This window comes from Eucyclogobius newberryi, unplaced genomic scaffold (assembly GCF_026437365.1).
Source record: "Eucyclogobius newberryi isolate DKJ021-1_F unplaced genomic scaffold, fEucNew1.0.hap1 SCAF_17, whole genome shotgun sequence".
Taxonomy (NCBI): domain Eukaryota; kingdom Metazoa; phylum Chordata; class Actinopteri; order Gobiiformes; family Gobiidae; genus Eucyclogobius; species Eucyclogobius newberryi.
The window spans coordinates 12,186,206-12,209,740 of NW_027315801.1; the positions used below are offsets into that span (position 1 = coordinate 12,186,206).

At 41.3% G+C, this 23,535-nt stretch overlaps 1 protein-coding gene across 1 annotated transcript in view; it reads left to right on the plus strand.

The window, feature by feature from the left end:
- The first annotated feature begins 599 nt into the window (after positions 1–599).
- LOC140362896 (acid-sensing ion channel 1-like) overlaps positions 600–23,535 on the plus strand; it is a 71,511-nt gene continuing 48,575 nt past the window's right edge. The window contains exons 1-2 of the mRNA XM_072449179.1: positions 600–1,097; positions 4,506–4,701. Coding sequence (XP_072305280.1) covers positions 736–1,097; positions 4,506–4,701 — 558 coding nt within the window. The 5' untranslated portion in view covers positions 600–735. The remainder of the gene's footprint in view (positions 1,098–4,505; positions 4,702–23,535) is intronic.

A 23,535-nucleotide genomic window follows, 5' to 3' on the forward strand; every position in this document is an offset into this window, starting at 1 on the left:
AGAATATAATGTTTTGGATCCTTCACATAAAAAATGCAATGTGGTAATGTGCCTCTTAAACAATAATACTACATAAGAAAAACAATTATAAATACCCAATTCAAATAATGAGTTATAGTTCTTTGAGTGTTTCTTGCAGTGTTTGAGTGTCCCAAAGTAAAAAAATAAATCCTTCTATTTGTTCCCTGAGTCCTCTTGCTTAACACACACTGACTCCTGCTGAGACGTGGAAGCAGCCGCAGGTGAGCGTCAGAGTCAGACACGAGCGCACACGCACGCGGCTGACAGTGCCGAGCTTCAGAGAGAGAGGAAAGACAGAGACAGAGGAGCAGCTCACGACAGGACCGACAACACACGAGCTGCGAGGGATTTTTCAGGATGCACGGTTTGTTTGCCTCATTCATGGAAGAGAGAAGAGTGTAGCGTGCTCCCGAGAGTCTCATCACGGAGGAGGCGCAGATTTATGTTTTTACTGGAACAAATAGCACGGGCACTGGTCTAAATGGGGGCAACTTGTCTTGGCTAAAAAGGTCCCTCGTGTCAGAGTTCCCCGGGGCTTTGCTCGTCATGAGTCGGTTCTGCGCTGCCAGAAGTGTGGTTATCTGCACGTTTGCACCTGGCCGCGGGCTTAATGTGCCACAGGTGAATGATGCACATCACGAGCCGCTTGACGCAAACTGCTGCCGTTCACGGACTCTAGTGGAGATCGAGTCTTTCAGCCAAAACACCAAGAAGATGGATCTGAAAGTTGAACCGGAGGAGATGGCCTCGAACCAGCCGGAGTCTCTGGAAGTTTTCGCGCACAGCTCCACTTTACACGGAATCTCACACATCTTCACGTACGAGCGCTTCTGCGTGAAGCGCTGCCTTTGGCTGCTGTTTTTCCTTGGCTCTTTGACATTCCTGCTGTACGTGTGTGTGGACAGGATTCACTTCTACCTCGAGTACCCGCACGTGACCAAACTGGACGAAATCACGACTCAGACCATGACGTTTCCAGCCGTGACTTTCTGTAACCTGAACGCATTCCGCTTCAGCCGCGTAACGCGCAACGATTTGTACCACGCAGGAGAACTGCTGGCTCTGCTCAACCAGAGGTACTGCCTGTAGAATTACTACTACTATTACTACTACTACCGACAGTGCACAATAAATACTAACATGATCTGTGGTTAAATGTGGACACTCTCTTGAAGAGCACGCAGTCTGTCTGTTTCCACCACTTTCACTATTAAGTGCTTATAAGGTGCAGCAGTTAACGTCACATCAGACTTCTGGTATATTACTTGGTGATGCAACGTTTGTTTGGCATGAAATGTATCTGTATTTGTGACGTTTGGGGATTTAAGTAGCTCAGAACCAAGTGTATGTTTTATCAAAAAGGGTTGTCTCAGAAGTTGATAGGGCAGGACGTGAGCAGGTGAGAGAAGCAAAACACTTTTGACTTTAGGGGGGCATCAAGCAAGTGCAAGTGTATTGCAAAGAAAATACGGCGAAGAAGATCCTTTTCACAATTGTCACATGAGGTATCTTTCGTGTTGTTTTCAGTGTACAGTTAGTACTCTACTTAAGTCCAAACTATGACCATTTTATTGTTGGCCCTTAGCCTTCCTCGTTATTTGGCCAAAATAGCCATAAGCAGTAGCCTACATTTTACTGCAAGTTTAGAAAATCTCCTCTATCATAACTTGAGCATCAACCACCTTGGTGTGTGATGGATGATTTTGGTTCCAAACCTGCAGACATGAGTGGTGGCTCCATCAAACCTCTGCTAAATGCACATATTTGAACATGTCAGCCGCTGTTGGCATCGTGAAACAGTGAGTTACAGTGGCACAGTTAGAGCTAATAATTAATGGGCTTGTATTTGTGAACGAGGTCAGTTTAAGCATTTATTTTCTATTTTGATTAATAGTAAATGAGGAGACACAGTTAGATGTAACTGCAACTGGTTCAACTCAGCCAACTGTATGGTCCGTGTGTCCTGGCCTGTCAGACTCCTCACACTCCGAGTGCAGGGGGGTTGCTTGCTCCTCTCTCTCGCTGAAGGAAGGTTAGAGCTCATTATCATCCTCCGTTGGCAGGACTGAGGCAGTGCAGCAGCAATAGCACAACGCTCCTTTACCCCTGGCCAAAAGAAAAATCACTCTTGGCACGAAACCCATTTAAGAGTGTGGTGCGGCCTCCTCATGTCGGGGCTCGCTGGTCTGAGAAATGTCTTTTGGCGGAGTGTTTAGCCATGCTGGTGTCAGCCCGCTCTGTGCCTGCAGGAGTGTCTGGGGACGTGATCACATAAGTGGCTTTTTGGCAGATTTGCTCACTGAAGGAAAAAATAGGGAGACTATTCCTCACCTCAGTCTTACATATTCAAACTATTGTAATATGTTTTGAGATTTTTTTTTGTTACATGAGGTAAGAATTTACATTTGTATAACTTAAATGTTACACTATCTAACTATTTTGCAAGTCTGCCAGTCCTGTCACGATAAGAACATTTGAAGTGTGATGTATTGCTGCTGTATGGCACTGGTACAAGAACTCTAAAGCTGCTTTTCTAAATGTATAATATTGCTAAAAACAATACAAAAAACATGGGCGCCCATAAGAAAACAAACATTTTTAGCAGTTAGTTTGTATCTACAGTATAATGAGTCAAACAAGTTATTTATTCAAAAATCTACTGCTCTAATCTTATTGTACTGAAGAGTAGATCACCCATGATAGTGTAAATAATGCTTAATAATATCATAATAGTCATTATCGTGAGAGTTCGCCACCTGCTTGATATCTCCTTAGAGACAAGCAGGTGGCATACCCTTTATGAGAAAAGTCCTCTTTAGTCTCATACTTTATGTGCACTTTGTTCATAAAGTGGTGAGATTCCTTGCCCCCCCCAGTTTGTTTCTCTGGCTGTAGTGCCTTTCTATGTTGTTTTAATTTATTTATTTGACATGGACATTGTACGATATATTGCACAGACCAGAGATATACATGTTTCATGTGTAGTTCCTGGGCAGAGGTGAAGTGACAGCAGGTTAACCGTCTGCGCCATCAGAAGTCCAAATACATATTTACATTATTCCCATGAGACCCAATAATCTCTTTAACCCATTTGTTTAGGTTGAATTTAAAATGTCCCAAAGGGCTGCAATCACTCACAAATAAAGATAAGGAGTTACAAACCCCTTCTTCTTTGACAAAGAAGCAATTCTGTCTCTTGAAGAGGTCCCGATTCCTGCCTCGTCACACAATGTTTTCTCAACCTAAAACATTGGGTAATCCTTAAATTGGATACAATTCTCAACATTTCTACAGTGTCCATGGACATGGCACTGCTGTCTCCCTCTTCCCCTGACAGATTTCCCCAGTGGCATGGAAAAATGGGACAAATGGAGAGAAATAACTTCCCTTAACCATGTAACACATTCTAAGATCCACTCCAGTACAACTGAAGCTTTTTCTACATGTAACACAGCTTTTCTTTTACTCTAAACTTGAGGTACTTTACTCCCCATCTATAGTGTTTAAATCAAACCAAAGTTCTTTGAAAACTGCTTCAACAAGTCAAATTCTTATTAGCAAAGAACCGGATGAAGTTTTTATTGATTACGAGTGGGTCGATTGAAGCGATTGTAAAACTCTCTGACAGATAGAGCTGTCATTAGGAAAAGAGCTCGGCCAACTCCTTTAAAGGGGTTAATATATCACCCGGCAGAGCATCGATCGGCTCAAACTTTAGATGTTTGGCTTCTGCCTCCAAGGAAATGGTGAAAAAGTCTGTCCTGAGCTCTTCATTTTGACATTCAGCAGCACTTACTGTGTAACGTTTCTGTTGGAGGGTCCACCTGCTTTTCTCCAAGGAGATTTTATATTTTTTTGCCCAAAAATTTTGTGTGGCATCAAACGGATCTATTTCCCTTTTTTGCCATGGATCAGTAAAAGATTGTAGTCCAATAGAAATTGCTACATACATGTAAGACATTTCTAAAAGCTAAGTAAGTGAGAAGTAAGAAGTGCTCTTTGGTGAGTCCATAACACTTGTGATAATAGAGCAGTTGGAGATCACAGTCAGGCCAGTAGCGCTGCATTTACACTCATTTTACTCTCTTGCATGATGCATATTCTTGGTAATATTCTGATAAATAAAATAAACAAATCCTTTTGCTGATAATCCTGGATCCAGTGTAGCGGTGTAGACAAGAGGTGAAAATAAACACGGGAAAAACAGCATTTGAATTCAGAAGTGAATCATTCAAGTTGTGGTTGTTTTGATCCTCCTTTGTAAGAAACTGCATCAACATTAAATACTGGATAAAGCTTTGAAAAGAAAGATTTTACTGTATTTCCCATGTTCGCAACACAAGGTTTTCCACTGAATGTAAGGCTCGTTATGAAATAAAGTCACAATTTAAGTTAAAATATCTTAACTTTAGAAACATTACTTGACATTAAAACTTCAGGCAGATTGGACTTGTTGTTTCTACATGAATATGTCGTGTATTCAGATACGAGATCCGCGACGTGCACCTGGTGGAGGAGAGCGTGCTGGAGAGTCTGAAGACCAAAGCAGACTTCCATAACTTCAAACCGCGGCCCTTCAACATGAGGGAGTTCTACGACCGCACGGGACACGACATCAGTGAGATGCTGCTCGCCTGCCACTTCCACGGCGCCGAGTGCAGACCAGAGGACTTCAAAGTGGTGAGTGCTTATGATCAAACCTCAATCTGTTCCCTGTTACGTGAGGATGTCACAATATCATGTCAAGTTTAGTGTTTCAGCTATTGTGAAAAGTAACAGCGATATTTAACACTCATTCACGATTGTTCAAACCAAGACCAAACGACGATTAACTGTGATTATTTGACTATTAAATGTAATCATAGTTGTAGTTTGCGCATCGTTATTGCAAAAAATCTATATAAAAACAAAGACAATGGTATTATGAAATCACAATGTTCTGATTTTCATAAATAATAACACTTTATTCATAAAACCTTTATTTGAAAAAGTCTCAATGTAAAATACTCCCGGAAACTTGGAAAAAGTTGATCATAAAAAGATGGAAGACATAAATTGCGTTAAAGGCGGTATGGACGATTTTTCGGCGATTTGAGAACGCAGGCGGAAGTGCGCATGCCCACTCCCCCGTGCGGACTGATACAACACACACGTGCGTTTGTTTATTAGCGCGACGGATCACATCGCATCTCTCGTCTCCCGTAGATTTCTGTCCACTTCTGCGTCAGCTCGAACTGTTTTTCTCCTTCTTCAGTTTGCCCCGTACACTGAGGGAACTATATTATGACAGATCCATGCGCTTAGGCACGCGGAAACGTGCGGACGAACCGCACGCGGCTGCAGGTGAGCGGTAGGTGCGTTTTATGATTGATACGTGGCAGGACAAATCCACGCCACGAGGAAATATGATAAAAAATTTGCTGAAAAAAATCGTCCATACCACCTTTAATGATTGACGACTGGAGCGACATTATAATCGACATATGCAAAAGGAAGGAAAAAAAATCACATTCAAACCCAATCTGAAACTGGACATTTGACTTTATTTTGTACATTTCTTACTTTGTAATTTTTTTTCTCTCTGGCCCTGCCTTGTTTATTTTTTGTCATTTTATGTTTTAAAAGATATAATACTACAAAAAAATTTAAAGTTTCAATGTACAATAGAAATAACTGAAACATTGAACAAATTAATTGCTGACTAGACTGCTAAAGTTTATTACTAAAGTAATCATTCATTCCGACTCTGAACAACAGCAACATCTTTCTTTCGTTCTCAGTGTCTAAAAGATTGTTAGCTTTATGAACTCTCTGAATGATAAAATAAAACAATTTTGACAAATGACTTAAACCTTAAAGTTTACTTTTTGTGAGTTTAGTGTCATATTTTTCTCATGAGTGACAGGTGGATTTGACCAATTACAACAAAGTGTGAACTCTTAGAAGCAGAAGATGGCTTTAATTACTTCTTAAAGAGAATAAAAAAGGACCAGAATGTGTCTTTTTTTTTTTTTTTTTTTAACTTTTATTTCATCCAAGACTAAAATGTCACTATGATCAAAGGCCCCCCTCCCTTTATCCTAATCCCTGGGGCTTTGCAAACGTGTTATGTTTTCATGTTTTGCCCTGTGGGATCTGCGCGTCCTTGTTAAAGAAAACCTTGCTGAGCGCATAGACAAAATGTGGATTAATTTAGTGAACAAGAAGTGGCTTTATAACGTAAACAACTGCATTATACATGTGCCCGTGATGATGCATAACTTCCCTACAGCTCTGAGCTCCTACACGGTCTCTCTCTCTCATCTCCCTCACATCTCTCACTCTCTTTCTCGCAGTCTCTCTTCCCGTTTCTTCTCCTCTCTCATCACTATAAAGCTGATGCTCCTGGCGCAGTCGCAAGTCACTGCCACCATACACTGGCATCATCATAGACTGCCACTCAAATTAATGTCTCCACAAACAAGTATTTCATGAAAACAAGAAGTGACATGCCTATTTTTCCCTTTGCATAACCCCTGATAACATATAACTGTTGGCTGTAGCATGTTGTCACTTGTTTGTATGGATTGTATGGATATGGACTCGTTTTGATATTTTCTTTAAAGTTAATGTACTGCTTTGGTTGTTAACTCTTAGGTTCCTTGCACAACAGCTCAACGTTATTTCCACTCCTTCTGTCTCTTTGAACTGTATCTCTATCAGGTTTTTGCAGAGTCACTCTCGAATCCATAAATGGAGGCACGGTGGCTTAGTGGTTTCACTACAAGAAGGGTTTGACTCCCGGGTCTTTCTGTGTGGATCCCACTGTCTGGGTGGTCCTGTTTCCATCATTAAACTATAAAATATGCAGCTAAGCTAAGTTAGAGATCTGCAACATTTATCAGCTAAATATTGGCAAAATATTGACAAACTTATTAACAAAATGAAATGGGTCAACTGCTTGGAACAATTAATCAATTGTAGTAAACGTAGCATTTTGTATTGCTCATCTTCATAAAGGGGGCTCTGCGGGTTCCCCCCCTGGGAACTTTTGAGTAAATGGTATTTATTTTTCTGCATTCTGGTATATTTTATATGTATTATTTTTATCTCAGCAACCTACACAACATGAGCAAGGAGTTTTCACATTAGAGCACCATTGTGAAAATAACTGTTAAGTTTTGGACACTAGTTTGGCCTCGGTCCCTGAGTTTCTCTGCTTAATAAGAAAGTCCCCTTTATAAGCTACAAACAATGATTGAATGTATTTAGTAAATGTATTTTGTTCACAATTCCTTAATAAATGACACATAACCTAGTTAATAACACATTTTCAATCAAAGTGCAGGGAGAAGTTTTTGAGGCCCTTGAGACAAAGGCATGGTAAATGCTCACTTTTATATAGCACTTTTCTACCTTCAAGGCACCACTCACTCATTCACACACATTCACACACCAATGTGTGCGCAGACACTGGGGTTGAGGCAGCTTAAGTGTCTTTCCCAAGGACACAACGGCAGTATTCACCCAGGGCAGCTGCCATCGCATCACCAACATGTGATCCAGTAGATCTGACCAAGGATGTCGAACCGCCAACTTTTAAATCAGAGGACTAGCACTCCCACTGAGCTACTGCCACCCCATGGATCCCAGGTGCTGCAAATTAACAGCATATGACACAACTACATGCTTTGTGCATTTTCAGCTCTGAAAATAGCAGAATGAAAGTGAGATAAATTAAGTAGGAGCTCTCCCTTCTGTTGCTTGCAGAATTTCCATTCACTTAACGAAATGAGAGAATGAAACAAAACACTCCTGGTGTATCTGAAGTGCAGACACACAATTTACTTGAATAAGCCAGTTTAATTATTGTAACACAGTATCTGAGAACATTTGAAAAGATTCACATGGTAAAAAGATCAGAGAACTAGAATATTTTTTTACACATTGAAGAGAAAGCTGATCATCAAAAACACATGGTTAGTAAGCAACAGTTTTATTTGGAAGTCAAAGTAAATGCATTTTAAAATAGCTCTTTCAATCTTTAACCTTTTCTATTTCATGTTTGTCTTTGCCACAATGGTTTTATGCCCTTTTCACATACATTTCACAAATAAATCAAATTACTCACATCAGATGTAACTGTTTATAAGACATTTCAATAATCATTAATCAGATAAGGATTGGCTGTTTAGTGTGCATGTAAACATAGCCGTTTACTCTTTCTTTTAACACTGTCTCCTTTCCTTTGAAGATTACAAGTTGTTCCTGTTTGTGCAATGTGCTAAATCTGCATGAGGACTATCGATGTTGTTGACTTTAAGCGATTTATTCATTGCAAGTTTTAAAGAGAGTTTAGAGCATCACTACTTAATGCAGCAGCTGTAGTGAAGGAGCTTTGAAGTGTATTTTTGCTTACAGGCAATCCACTATTTCCCTACTACGACACAGAGGAGAAAGTGCTCTTTGAAATAGAAACGAGGAAGTGAAGATTAGCCCCATATCACCTAAATAATTACAAGTCTGGAGGAAGACACAAATAACTTTAGAGAGATGTCTTCAATCCTCCTATCCACCCCATGCACACAAAACACACACTAAACACACATAAAACCTGCAATTATGATGGATATTCCAAAAACAATACGCGTTGATAGGTAATATTCAATCCAGTTCTCTTTAAAGCCGCATTGTGTAACTTTTCTGGTGAAAAGTTGCTCCTTGGAAATGTTATTCCTTTGCCAAGCTACAGGTCAGATCTGTGGAGAGGCGACTGCTAACAGTAAGAATGCATGCAATGAAAAGGATGCAAGATGACAAGTGTTTTGCACCTTATTATTGCATTTGGTCGTGAATCTGCTGGTGAATTTAGCTTGTTTTATTATTCAGGTTGTGGTAGGTGAAGCATTGAAAGAACGAAAGACAGCTTTTATCCACAAGCCGTTAAAGAAATTGCTCTTGTTATATAATTCTCATTTGCTGCTTGACATTTGCTGCCTAACAATGACAAAGAGAAGAAGAAATGACCTTACTTCCCTCACCCCAAGCGCTTCTTTTCACTTCAAACGTACATTTGTGCTCTACTGTTCAGCCCAATCAAACGACCTCCTTCCAGCCCTTGAATCCATATTTGATGATAAAACTTACTGTAGGAACATGAATTATAAATATTATGAAAAACATTGAATTGCACGCTTCTTTTTTGGGGCATTGTCCAAGGGAAAAGAAGTGTTCAAAAGTGAAGCCAGCTCATCGTGGTGGCCATCTGGTCGCCATGATGATCCCAAATCAACTTAGTACGTTTTACCCATTTACAAGTCTGTCTGTGCTCGTTTCCAACTTGTAAACTCTCTGATCAATTATTCATGAGTGTCCTTGTGTCTCCGAGCCAGCAAGATTTTGGCTCATTATTCATCAAATAGCAGCAGTGTAGCATAGCGCCTAAACTCATTTGATTTTCATGTTTGGTTTCGTCTTAAGGGGCTTCGAGCTGAAACATCTCGACTGGACTGACTCGTCTTTGTCAATCTGAATGTGCCAAGAAAAGTTAAGCTTTTTGGACGAACTTTTTGAGTTTAATTGGATATCTTTTAGTTCCTATAATCTACATGTTTAAACAATCCCAGATTGTGTTGCAAGTGTATTTTTCACTGGGGATCTATAGTTGAGATATTGCATTGTTTTTAAAGGTGCACTACGTAACATTTCTGCTGAAGAGTCTGCAGCCCGCTCGTTCCCATGGAGATGTTATTGTTTTTCCTGTAATACGTCATAAGGCGCTGGTACAGCTGGCAGCCTGGTGTAAACGCTCTCTCTTCTTTCTCACACTTATTGTGCTTTATCTCCTATATTTTGTAAATATAGTTAGTATATTTTTTCTATTTTACTGTACGATAGGGACAAGCGCTGGAATAGTTTTTTAATTCAACTGTTTTTGACTTTTTTCGGCTGGATTTGAGCGTTTTTCGTTGCGTTCGTTGTGTTGTTGTGACGTGAGCTAGCTCCGAGCGAGCCCACCAGCCCCCCCCCCCGCGCCCTGCGGCCGCGCTAAAGTACGGCGTGTCGTCGGTACACGTTTATATACACGTTTATATGAAAGAGGAACTTCACGAACGATCGGGACACGCACTGGAATCGCTTTAAATTAACTTGTTTTGACTTTATTCGGCTGGATTGAGTGTTTTCGTCGTGTCGTTGCGATGTGTCTTGGCTCTGAGTCCCCCGGCTCCGGCCCCGCCCCCCGGCTCCGGCCCCGCCCCCCGGCCGGCGCCGTACCGCGTTTACACAAAGGAGGAACTAATGAAACTGCGGAGAACAGTCGTCTTACCCGGAGATCGTCACGTTATTCCGTCGCAATACTGACCTAACCTAATACTGATGTGCAATTCTGTCGTATGTGCAATTGCTGTTGGAATTCATGTGCAATCTATGTGCTGTCGTGACACATATTCATGTGCAATTACTGTCGTGATCACATGCAATGGTATTTATTTATTCATTTATTTGTCTATGGGAGTTTTTATTTATTTATAGGAGATCTTCTACTGAAAGTGTTTTTCAGACTTCCTATAAGTGATCTGTTCTTCTGTATCTACCTCTGTATCTACCTGCGTTGCACCAATGAAATTTCCCCATGTGGGACAATAAAGGAATATCTTATCTTATCTTATCTTATGTAATGTTGCACAGAATGGCATGAAATCTCCACAGATCTGACCTGTGACTTGACCTGATGGCCTGTGTGGGAGGATTCCACTGCAGTTACAATATTTTCTGAATTTACTCAATTTAATCCACATTTATGTCCTCCTTTAGGTCAGTCCTAAAGTTTGGTTTGGAGCTAGAATAGTCCTGGGTCCAGACTTGGTTCAGCCTTAGTCTGAACAGTCCTGCTGCAGATATGGCTTAGACAGAGTGTAGAACTGGTACTCAAATTGGACTTAAAATAGTCTTGGGGTTCAGACCTGGTTCAGCTTTAGTTTAGACCCGGAACATTCCTGCTTTGGACTTAGATAAGACCTAGAGTAGAACTGGTACTCAGAAGCCCAAATAGTGTCTTCTAGGGCACTGTTCTAGGCAAAGTGATAACATTCTTTAACATCGACCTGCAGGAGTCTTAGTGCACCTTAGAACACTGTTTTCTTTCTTCACTCCTTCCTTTTTTTAAATTTTATTTTTTTGACATCCTTAATTCTTCTTCTGATATGAAAAGAAAATGCATGTCCGTGAGAAAAGTTTGAAAATTCTGGTTTCAGACACAGACAAATAGTTTACTGATTAGGTCAACTTTGGTGCTTAGACCTCGACAGGTGGACCAGTGATGTGAGAATGATGGGTTTATTGGAGCAAGTATTTCTCCCTGGGGCATATCACTGTCACACAAACAGACTCAAACTATTTGTACTACCAACAGCAGGCAGCGTTTTTAATATTAAAATGAAAAGTGAAATGTTTTTATGTACTTTATGTAATTCTTGTAGTTTAATGTACATTCTACTGAAATGCCATTTGTTTAAACGGTAAGCAAGAATCTAATACATCTATTCTATTCTATAAACACTGGTTGTGGGGAAGAGATGGAGAGGCTGAGGAGGGTGAGGATGAAGATGGGCCGGAGGAGAGTTGTAGATTTATGTGAATGTTTTGAAAAGTTCTGATGCAAAGCTGGCCAAAACAGCAAAAGACTTATTCTGGTTACATTTACTATTCAACTCATTCTTGGCAAATATAGATGGATGTAGATGTAATTGTGCAAAAGGGAGAGCATAAACATATATTATATCCCATAGAAATGACTAAGATACATATTTCTATGACTAACCTTTGGGAATTATCTCAATTTGAACTTAAATAATAATGACATAATGGTCCAAGAGCTCTCAAAAGATCAAATTAGCAGAATTACACATTTTGAAGGTCTAGTTCTATGTGAGGAAACAAATAATCATCTTGAAACCCTCTGAAGGGCTCTCCCTTCAGCTTGCATGTGGGCTTGATTCAAAGGTTACACAACGTCCAAATTTGTCCTCAATAATTAATTTCATCCCTGGACCGTATCGCAGCCACACAACGAGGCCATGAGCGCTCCTCAGAACAAGCAGTGTTGTTTGTCTTCAGACAGCACAAAGACTCATGACCTTTATGTTATGTCTGGCTAATTTGTGGGATGCGTGTTCATTTATGCAGCTTGCTGATAGGCAGTGGTGAACGTGTTAAAGTCAAAGTACTCATATACTTAAAGACTAAACACTTTTTAGGTACACAAGGGTTCGTTTCATTCAGGAATCTATTTTGACATGTTTATTGTTTTCTGCGTACAAGTTGTATTTGCTGTTCCTATAGTTTAGACATGTTTAATGCCTCATCAGTCTAGGTTTGCAGTTTGTCACAAATATAATGAAATATATTGAGTTCATTTGCTAAATCATATATCTCTGTTTATTTTTTTCAATACCATTTTCAACACATATTAAATAACTATTGAGATGAGGGGATTTGCTCAAGGAGGGAATTAACCATATTTGTTGCACTGAAATGGATTCGGCTTTTGAGCCTTCAACATTCTTTTTCAAATGGAAATCTCACAGAATCTTAATCAACCTTAATCACAATTTAAGAGTGGGTTGACTTCTACTTCTATTTCCTTTTTAAACCTGCATGTTCTTTCTAAGCAAAGAAATGCACTTTTTGTCCAACGCCACTTAAAAGTCTGATTCAAACTGTCCCGAACCCGTTGTCATTGCTTTGAGGAAAGGTGCTGTGTGAAAATTTAGGGTCCATTATTTCTCCTTTTGTCATCTGTAATGGCGGACGTGGCCCGCAGAAAGGGAAACACGTTCTGCCTTTGAAGATGCTCCTGGTTCACTGCTTTATTAATCTTGTGATAGTTAGGTTGTAAAGTATTTGATGAATAAGGAAAGAGTTACATCCCGAGTGACTGGTCTTTGTGAGCAGATGAAAAGGCTGAGTCTCTGAGGTTTGTGAGTTTAGAATACTGATTCAGACCCCGGACGAAACAGAACTGAACTTTCAAAGATTGGAACCGGAATATATACAGTACTGTTTACGTACATGGACTAATCCTAACTTTTGGTTTGATAATTTAAAAGTCTAATGTATGCAAGGCTGTTGGACCACTCACTCTCAAAGTATGTACAAGTATTTTATGGTACTTGGCCCAGACCAGGATTAGAACAGGACCAAACTAAATCTACATCTGGATTAAACCTGGATCAAACCAGGACCAGTGTGAACGCAGACCTATGATATACTCTGTAATCTTCAAAACTACATTCACAATATTATCTGTATTTCCAAAGAATGAAAACCTTAGCTGTGGTGTGTGTGAAACAAATGTGTTTAGCTTTTGTGCAGATATGTAAAAGCAGGTCTTAGGTTAAAATGAGACCACTGTGTGCTGCTTGTATGAAATTATAATGTGTTTTATCATCCGAAAACCATGAAGTGTGTTGTTACCGTGCTGGTTGTTGTTGGTGTTATGGGCCTCAAGCTCAGGGGCTGGCGTAGCAGTAAAACCACAAACAAATGAAGCCTGCATAACTTCACCTGGAAGACCTAACGTAAATCGGCGTCGGCCACCATGGAAGGACCCCTCTCCCCAGCGCCATCATCGCACTCAAGCGGCGTCCCCCTGTCCGTCTGTGAGAGTCAGATCCCTCACTTCACCATGGACTCTTCCAGGTTTCTGCGCTTATCCCAAAGAGGTTAAGTAGTTTTTCCCGGCCAAGAAGGAGGGTGAAAGGTCAGGGGGCGTCTGTACCATGGCCCTCGCACCTGCTCCTCATCCCCAATCAATGCTCTCAAGTGACTCCTCCCCGCTCCCAATCAGCGCTCAGGCGGTCGCATTTAAGTCCTCAGGCAGATGGCTCGGCCGCTTAAACCGTACTGCGACCCACCACCTCCCCAGCTCCTCCTCTGCATTCCCCTCATCCTCTACCTTCTCTTCACATCTACCACCACCAGTCTCCAGGCTCCGGGGGAGACATCTAATTCAATTAAATTATGGAGTGCCCATGATCACTGTCTTCCACCGGGGTCTGAGCGTCAAATAAACCTCCGTAACAAAGCTTGCTAATCAATCTTTTCTGTGTCCTGTGTCCGAGTCTCTCCAGGGTGAAATACCTAAACTCCTAGTTTGGGTCACAGAAACTTTCATTTCCGGATTGTTTTTGACAAAAGGTTCTGCTTTATTTTTATAATTTACCAAAAATCAGGAAAGTACTTAATAATGACACATACTATGTCTAAACAAATGTCTCAGTATTAATTCACCAAAATAAAATACCAAATTACCAAATAGTAAAATAACTAAAAACATGTGGTGACATATTTTAGGTGCACCACATTAGCTTTAGCTCCATGGATCTATTATATTATCGTTTACTCCGCAGAACTCCGCTCTGGTGTCTGAAAGTTGTAAAACGCACCCATAAATTCATAACGAATTATGCGTGGAATATGTGAACATTTGAGGAATAAGTGCTGCAAAACACTTAAAATTAGTTAGTTGAGGTTTTTTTTCACATTTTTAAGACCATAGTAGAAAAAGCTTCAGTTGTAGTCATCTGGACTCAGTTTGCAAAAATAGACGTTTCGACTCTCATCCAAGAGTCATTGTCAATAACAGAATTTAGGTCGAGAACTCCGATATTAATACTGTTCTGTGGTAAGACCCGCCCATTGGGAGGAGCCTTCCTGAAGTAGAAAGAGTTGTTTGTTTCAACAGAAACTCCCCCCTTGTATCTACCGAGCTAGCCTATTCAGAATCTTAATGGGCTATTAGAAACCTCTTTGTCTTTGTGACACCCTGGCTCAACCACCCTGAGTACCTGATTAGCATCCGAATGTCCTTGTCCTGGTCCTCTACCTTTCCAGGGGTTCAGTAACCCATTATAAATAACAGGAAGATTAAACCTTAGCCCTCCATTTCTGTTTAAAGAAGGTCTTTCTTTTTTAACAAAAATAGCTTCCTTAACTCCTCTTTCAAACCATCTTTTCTCCCTGCTTAAAACCTTCACCTCACCGTCTTCAAACGAGTGATTAGAGGCTTCAAGATGGAGATGCACGGCACTCTGAGGTCCTGAACTTGTATTTCTTCTGTGCTGATAGAGCCTCTTGTGTAGAGGCTGTTTCGTCTCACCTATGTAACGTTCTTTACAACTTTCTTCACTGCATTGGATCGAATAAACTACATTGCTCTGTTTTTGAGTCGGCAACTTGTCCTTTGGGTGAACCAGTTTTTGTCTTAAAGTGTTTCCTGGTTTAAAATAAACAGGGACTTCGTGTTGTCTAAAAATTCTCTGCAGTTTTTCCGAGAGGCCAGACACATAAAGGATAGAGACACCCTTCCTTCTCTGTTCAGTTTCCCTTTTCTCCTGCTTCTTGGTTCTCTTCACTCTGTTGAGAGCCCAAGCGGGGTAACCACAGGCTGAGAGGGCATTACGGACATGTTTTTCCTCTTTCTTCTTGCCCTCTGAGCTGGTGGGCACACCTTGAGCTCTGTGTTGTAAGGTTCTGATCACCCCCAGCTTATGCTGTAGTGGGTGGTTGGAACCAAAGAGCAGATACTGGTCTGTGTGTGTAGGTTTCCTATATACTTCTATTTGGAGTTTCCCGTCCTCTCCTCTGATCGTGGAACAATCAAGAAAGGCCAAGCGATTCTCCTTAGCGTCTTCTCTTGTAAACCTAATATGTGGGTCCACACCATTGATGTGATCAGAGAAGGTTTCCAGCTCTTGTTTCTTGATTGTTACAAAAGTATCATCGACATAGCGGAGCCACAGTTTTGGAGCTATGCCTGAGAATGAGGACAGTGCCTTCTTCTCAAAGTGCTCCATGTACAGGTTGGCCACTATGGGAGAGACGGTGAAGCCATGTCTTGCATTTATGGCCTTCCAAAAATACACAAAAAGGAGGTTCCACTCAGACCCATAGTGTGCAGCACAGATTCCATCACTTACAATGTGGCCAAGCATTTAACAACTATATTGGCTCCGCTTGTGGGGAATTCGGAACATCATGTGGAAAACACGCACAACTTTGTGGATAAAGTGAAACATCTCCAACTGGACCCAGATGACCTCATGGTTTCATATGATGTGGTGTCCCTGTTCACCTGCATCCCGACCTCTGATGCAGTAGCAGCGGTGAGGATCAGACTGCAGGAAGACACCACCCTACAGGAAAGGACCAAACTGACACCTGAACACATATGTAAACTGTTGGACATCTGTCTGAACACCACTTACTTTCAATTCCGGGGACAATTTTACAGACAGATTCATGGCTGTGCCATGGGCTCGCCCGTCTCTCCCATAGTGGCCAACCTGTACATGGAGCACTTTGAGAAGAAGGCACTGTCCTCATTCTCAGGCATAGCCCCAAAACTGTGGCTCCGCTATGTCGATGATACTTTTGTAACAATCAAGAAACAAGAGCTGGAAACCTTCTCTGATCACATCAATGCTGTGGACCCACATATTAGGTTTACAAGAGAAGACGCTAAGGAGAATCGCTTGGCCTTTCTTGATTGTTCCACGATCAGAGGAGAGGACGGGAAACTCCAAATAGAAGTATATAGGAAACCTACACACACGGACCAGTATCTGCTCTTTGGTTCCAACCACCCACTACAGCACAAGCTGGGTGTGATCAGAACCTTACAACACAGAGCTCAAGGTGTGCCCACCAGCTCAGAGGGCAAGAAGAAAGAGGAAAAACATGTCCGAAATGCCCTCTCAGCCTGTGGTTACCCCGCTTGGGCTCTCAACAGAGTGAAGAGAACCAAGAAGCAGGAGAAAAGGGAAATTGAACAGAGAAGGAAGGGTGTCTCTATCCTTTATGTGTCTGGCCTCTCGGAAAAACTGCAGAGAATTTTTAGACAACACGAAGTCCCTGTTTATTTTAAACCAGGAAACACTTTAAGACAAAAACTGGTTCACCCAAAGGACAAGTTGCAGACTCAAAAACAGAGCAATGTAGTTTATTCGATCCAATGCAGTGAAGAAAGTTGTAAAGAACGGTACATAGGTGAGACGAAACAGCCTCTACACAAGAGGCTTTATCAGCACAGAAGAAATACTAGTTCAGGACCACAGAGTGCCGTGCGTCTCCATCTTGAAGCCTCTAATCACTCGTTTGAAGACGGTGATGTGAAGGTTTTAAGCAGGGAGAAAATATGGTTTGAAAGAGGAGTTAAGGAAGCTATTTTTGTTAAAAAAGAAAGACCTTCTTTAAACAGAAATGGAGGGCTAAGGTTTAATCTTCCTGTTATTTATAATGGGTTACTGAACCCCTGGAAAGGTAGAGGACCAGGACATTCAGATGCTAATCAGGTACTCAGGGTGGTTGAGCCAGGGTCTCACAAAGACAAAGAGGATTCTAATAGCCCATTAAGATTCTGAATAGGCTCGGTAGATACAAGGGGGGAGTTTCTGTTGAAACAAACAACTCTTTCTACTTCAGGAAGGCTCCTCCCAATGGGCGGGTCTTACCACAGAACAGTATTAATATCGGAGTTCTCGACCTAAATTCTGTTATTGACAATGACTCTTGGATGAGAGTCGAAACGTCTATTTTTGCAAACTGAGTCCAGATGACTACAACTGAAGCTTTTTCTACTATGGAACACGCCTGGACGAATGAGGGATTACACCGACATTTTTAAGACCGTAATAATCAGGTGCAGCGTCTTTAACTCTCTGCATTAATGAAGTCCAAAAGATCCAAATTAAATCAGTTGAAACCATCTATAAAAAGGTCCTGAAGGTATTGGACAAAAAGCCCACCAGTTCACCACGGCAGAATCCTGAACAAATAACATGATTAAAAATGCTAATTTAATACTGGTGTTAAAAAGAAATCAATCTCGTTCCACCTCCTCTAAAGGAATTTGTATAAAGAAATTCAAATTGGACAGGAGCAGGTTCAGAAAAGGGCTTCTGGTTAACTATGGTGTGTCTAAGTTGACTATAAGCTTTACATATTTACATAATGTTCAATAATATGTGTTGTTGCTCTTTACCAATGAATAAGATACAAATACAATCATGGTCCATGCATTAAAGCAGTAGCAGTGAAGACAAGTGCACAGTGCACCTTTAACACAATTAAATGGATTTCTCTGGCCGTTCTTGCAGTGATGAAAATTACCCAGCGCACACTGCTCCTCTGAGGATCATTAGAGTTCATTTACAGCCCACAGCAGACGGCCTCATTCTGGTCCAGAAGCAGAAGGCGAGGAGCGCTTCATTTACCCCTGTTTTTGTTTGCCAGACGCCCCCTTTGACGGGCCTCACCTGGGGAATAATGGCCTCGTTCTGCTCGCACACAAACCGCTGCAGCATCCCAGTGACACTCCTCTTGTCTTTTACCTCGCTCTGGTCGCGTCTGTCAAAACTTTTGGAGATCACACAAACAGAGAGAGAGAGGAAATTGAGGCTTTGTTGTTTTGGTTCATTTATGTGATGCTTAATATCCGGCGGCTCTGCGTGTTCTGATTAATTCTTGTTTACAGCAGATGTTGGTTTTGATTGAAGCATTTTCACCCTTGATTAATAAGTTGTGATGCGCTTAAAAGGGTGAGGGATTAAACAGACACCTTAAATTAAACACACACATTAAAACATCTTTATTGTCTGCACTGCATTTGAGGTTTGAGCGTTAAAGAAATCACCTACCCCCTATCTCCACCCACATGCCTGTACTTTTCTTTTTCTCTGAAAAATTCAGACTCCGGGTCGATATAAATGTTCAAAATGTTGACATATTTCAAAAATAAAAACGACTTTAAAGGAAATGAAAATGTGCTGCTTACTACGGTGAACACAGGTGTTTTTGTCATGGGACTGAAAAGTGTCATTTTGTCTCTGCATTGTATCTTATTAAAATAGTTTACTTACAACTTAAGGTATGTTTTATGTGTAACATACATGTTCTATTTAGCCAAACTCTCAAGCAGAAAAACAAAAAACAAATAAATCAATCTTTGATTTAATTAAATTTTTGATTTATTTTTTTTTATAAATAAAATGTATCGAACACTGCAAAAATGAAACTGCATAGCACGTCTAAACATTGGCCTGCAGTGAAACAGTTGCATGCACACAATTACATCTTGTTCGAAAACCTTGCTTTAAACAAGCACAAGATGCATTATTCATAGTTGAACAGTAACTGTGAGTGGCTGCCGGATGTTCACTAATTAGTGCAGAGGATTATATGAACCATAGGCACGATATATAGCTCAATGTGCCCTCACGGAGAAGAAACTCATTTCATGGACAATATCCAGACTGATATTATTGTTGCTACCGTAAAACTCCTCATGATCTCTGAAGAGAAACTGGTCTGGATTCCACTGAGACATTTTAAAAACAAAAAGTGTTGTCAGTTAGTCATGTTGAATACCATTACAATCATATTAATATTCTCGAGGACTCTTAACCATGTTGTTGTATCATTAACATGCATATTTGATATTGCATTCTGAATGCTGACAGTTTAAATAACCCATGTGATGGGGAAGCAATTAAACAGATTGTCAGTCTTAAATGTTCAGGCACTTTAGTTTGGCTTTAGGTACATTACATAGTCCTTTATAAATATATATTGTCTGTAAGAAAGAAAACTAGTCAGTGGATGAATTGATAAAGGTTGAGGTGGTCCGTCTGTCCTGGAAGGGGGCACAGGGAGAGCATGAGGAAACTCCAGAGGGATTATAGTTCTCCAGAGTCCAGACACAGCTTTGGTAAAACCTCAGAGACGCTGCTTTGGCCAAGGGACCAGCTCAATAAGAGCTCAATAAAAGCACATGGGGATTGATGAATGGGAGATTGAGGTTATTTCACAGTTTGGGATGGCAATTCTTTCAATATTGACTTTTCTAACTCCACATGGTATTTCGGTTGGGTAAAACTTGATACACAATAGTGGCTACAACTAGCATATAGATAATATAAGTTTATGTTTAAGAATATTGATATTACTAGTTTTATCATAGATAAATCTATTCATTAAAGGTCCAATTGTCCCTTTGTCAAGTGATTTCGGTCAGTATTTATTCTCTCTCAAATGACTATCCAGTTGAAATATTATAGCTTTAGTGTTTCTTCTACATCAGACAATAGGTAAAACATGTTTCAACGATAGCGTCTTTATCAGTCGCTACGGAAGCTTCTGTTGTAATTGCATCATCTCTCGTCTACTGTCTGACATAGAAGAAACAACAAAGAGGACGAGATGAATATTAATCCAACTTCACTTTACATTTTTTGACAACCTAGTGTAATCCATTCCAAACACTAGATTCTGAGGTCCAAAAGATAATGATAAGTCAATTCAGCTCCATTATAGTTCCTGTGGACATTTTCAAGTGGGACGTTCATCTTCCCCAGGGCTGCTCGGTCCTGCCCCTCTCTGTGTCTCCTGAGGTGACCAATGGGGACCTCACTCCTCTCTGTGTCTCCTGAGGTGACCAATGGGGACCTCACTCCTCTCTGTGTGTCCTGAGGTGACCAATGGGGACCTCACTCCTCTCTGTGTCTCCTGAGGTGACCCATGGGGACCTCACTCCCTCTCTGTGTCTCCTGAGGTGACCAATGGGGACCTCACTCCTCTCTGTGTGTCCTGAGGTGACCCATGGGGACCTCACTACCTCTCTGTGTGTCCTGAGGTGACCCATGGGGACCTCACTCCCTCTCTGTGTGTCCTGAGGTGACCCATGGGGACCTCACTCCTCTCTGTGTGTCCTGAGGTGACGCATGGGGACCTCACTCCCCCTCTGTGTGTCCTGAGGTGATGCATGTGGACCTCACTCCTCTCTGTGTCTCCTGAGGTGACCCATGGGGACCTCACTCCCTCTCTGTGTGTCCTGAGGTGACCCATGGGGACCTCACTCCTCTCTGTGTGTCCTGAGGTGACGCATGGGGACCTCACTCCTCTCTGTGTGTCCTGAGGTGACCCATGGGGACCTCACTCCTCTCTGTGTGTCCTGAGGTGACGCATGGGGACCTCACTCCTCTCTGTGTGTCCTGAGGTGACCCATGGGGACCTCACTCCTCTCTGTGTGTCCTGAGGTGACACATGGGGACCTCACTCCTCTCTGTGTGTCCTGAGGTGACCCATGGGGACCTCACTCCTCTCTGTGTGTCCTGAGGTGACGCATGGGGACCTCACTCCTCTCTGTGTGTCCTGAGGTGACGCATGGGGACCTCACTCCTCTCTGTGTGTCCTGAGGTGACGCATGGGGACCTCACTCCTCTCTGTGTGTCCTGAGGTGACCCATGGGGACCTCACTCCTCTCTGTGTGTCCTGAGGTGACCCATGGGGACCTCACTCCTCTCTGTGTGTCCTGAGGTGACGCATGGGGACCTCACTCCTCTCTGTGTGTCCTGAGGTGACCAATGGGGACCTCACTCCTCTCTGTGTCTCCTGAGGTGACGCATGGGGACCTCACTGCTGCTTCAGGCTTGTTCTCTTCCTCAACTTTTACACTTTTATTCTTATTTCTAAAAGATCTCCACTTCCTCCCACCACCTGCTGAGCCAGCACACTTCATTCTCATCTTGCCACCTCTCGGTCACTTCTCGATTCGTTCAATTCTTATTTTTTCTTTTTTTCTGCCGCGTTTCTGAGTGGAGAGTTCCTCACATCAGCTCCCTGGGGCTTCTTAGTGTTCATTATAACTTCATGTCACGCTCTCCATCTCGCTCTCGCTTCCGATGATCTGCTGTCCTTTGTTTTGTTCCCTCGGCTTTCCTGGCACTAGTCTTTTCATTTTGGCATGCAGCAGTATCAAGCAACAGCATTAAAAAAAACATGACAATTTGGAGTAGATGGATTAAGAACATGAATACTCTCTGTCTCTCTTTATATGTACATATATTAACTATAACACATAATTGACCTTATAAACTCTCAATTCGTTTTTTTTTTTAATATACCATCAATACACATTTTATTGATAACAGTATAGGTTGAGAGGATGGAATAATATTTGTATTGCACCAAGACTGATTTGGCTTTTTTAAAAGCAAGACTAAAAGTAAACTGTAACCCTTCGGCATAATAGCATACCAATTAGAGCCTGGCACAATTATCAACCATTAATAAACTAAGTTCATCTTGAAAAAGGGGCTTTAGTCTCATAGTTGATGGCATTGCCCTCAAAGATAGAAGTGTAAATAACATATCCTCCATATTCTGCTGATACTAATTTACCCAACAGCCAACCACGAGCACACAGGGCTTTTTCAGCCTGATGCCCTGCACGACCTCCCTGTCTGCTCATTACTGCTCTGAGTGGCTCTGGGCATTTTACCTCGAGGACTCTTAAGCGTTCTCTCTATAGCAGCAGACTGGCCACTATCATGGATAAAGACACAGTTAGGTTACGCAATCTGAAAAACAACAGGAAACACTGAAATGTACATGTATTTGTTTTGGCTGGGTTGAAGGGTGAATAGATATAATCAATCATTTAAGTTATGTGACTAATTTAATATGCATACGTGTGATATTTAAATACTTGCTAGAATATATTTTGATTGGATCAGTAATTGTGGCGATATTATCGATTATTTCGGTTAAAATGTCTCACTTTGAAAGGGAAAAACTACCAATTCATTATAAACTGCTCTTCAACTCAAATGTAAACTCCTTGTAATGTTTGGTAAAGAAAAACTCAAATACCATTCCTTAATATTACAGGTAAATTTGATTATGTGATAAAATGCAATTACCTCCAAAACGTAGGCATGGAGTAAACATAACTGAATAGATACCTGCCTCTGGAAAATGGCCCAAATGTTTGCCATGCCAATTTTTGCCATCCCAATTACCACCCAAACATGTGGGTGCATCCACTCATCTGTGAAACGGTGCTGACTCATAACCAGATAACCTTACCTCGAATAAAGCGAAAGTTTTGAAGCACCGTTCCCATTTAATCGCTTGGTTTTTCCTCTTCGCTGCTCCTCAAAATCCTTTGTCTCAGGCCATTAGAGGATCCATCCCCTGGAGAGAAGGAAGGACAGAGAGTGTGTTTCAAGACTGTGGGGAGAAGTTAATGCGTCATTAAATGTTTAGGTAAAGGGAAAAGAAGAAGAGGGACGAGACAAGGCCAGAGGCAACAGACTCACTGACAACGGCATCGTATATCATAGTTGTTTTGGTGCATTAACGGAGCTTTAATTATTTTAGTGTCGCCGTTTAATTGGCAAACATAGCATTAACCACTGTGACCAGTTTTACAGTGTCATAACAAAGCAATGGAGCATGTCTATAGGTAAAACATAAACTAACAGGATTATAACTTGTGTTCAATTAATAGCAATATAAATATGTAACAATGAGCACAAGGGCTCAAAACTAAAACGAGTTCACTTTGTTGGCTCTTATTAAACATGCTGCTTGTGTCCATACTACATTTTGTCACTGAAGTAAAATAACAGATACAGAAGCAAAAAAGTAAAAGTATTTATTGTGAAGGTCATATCGTGGAGCAAGTGCGTAGGA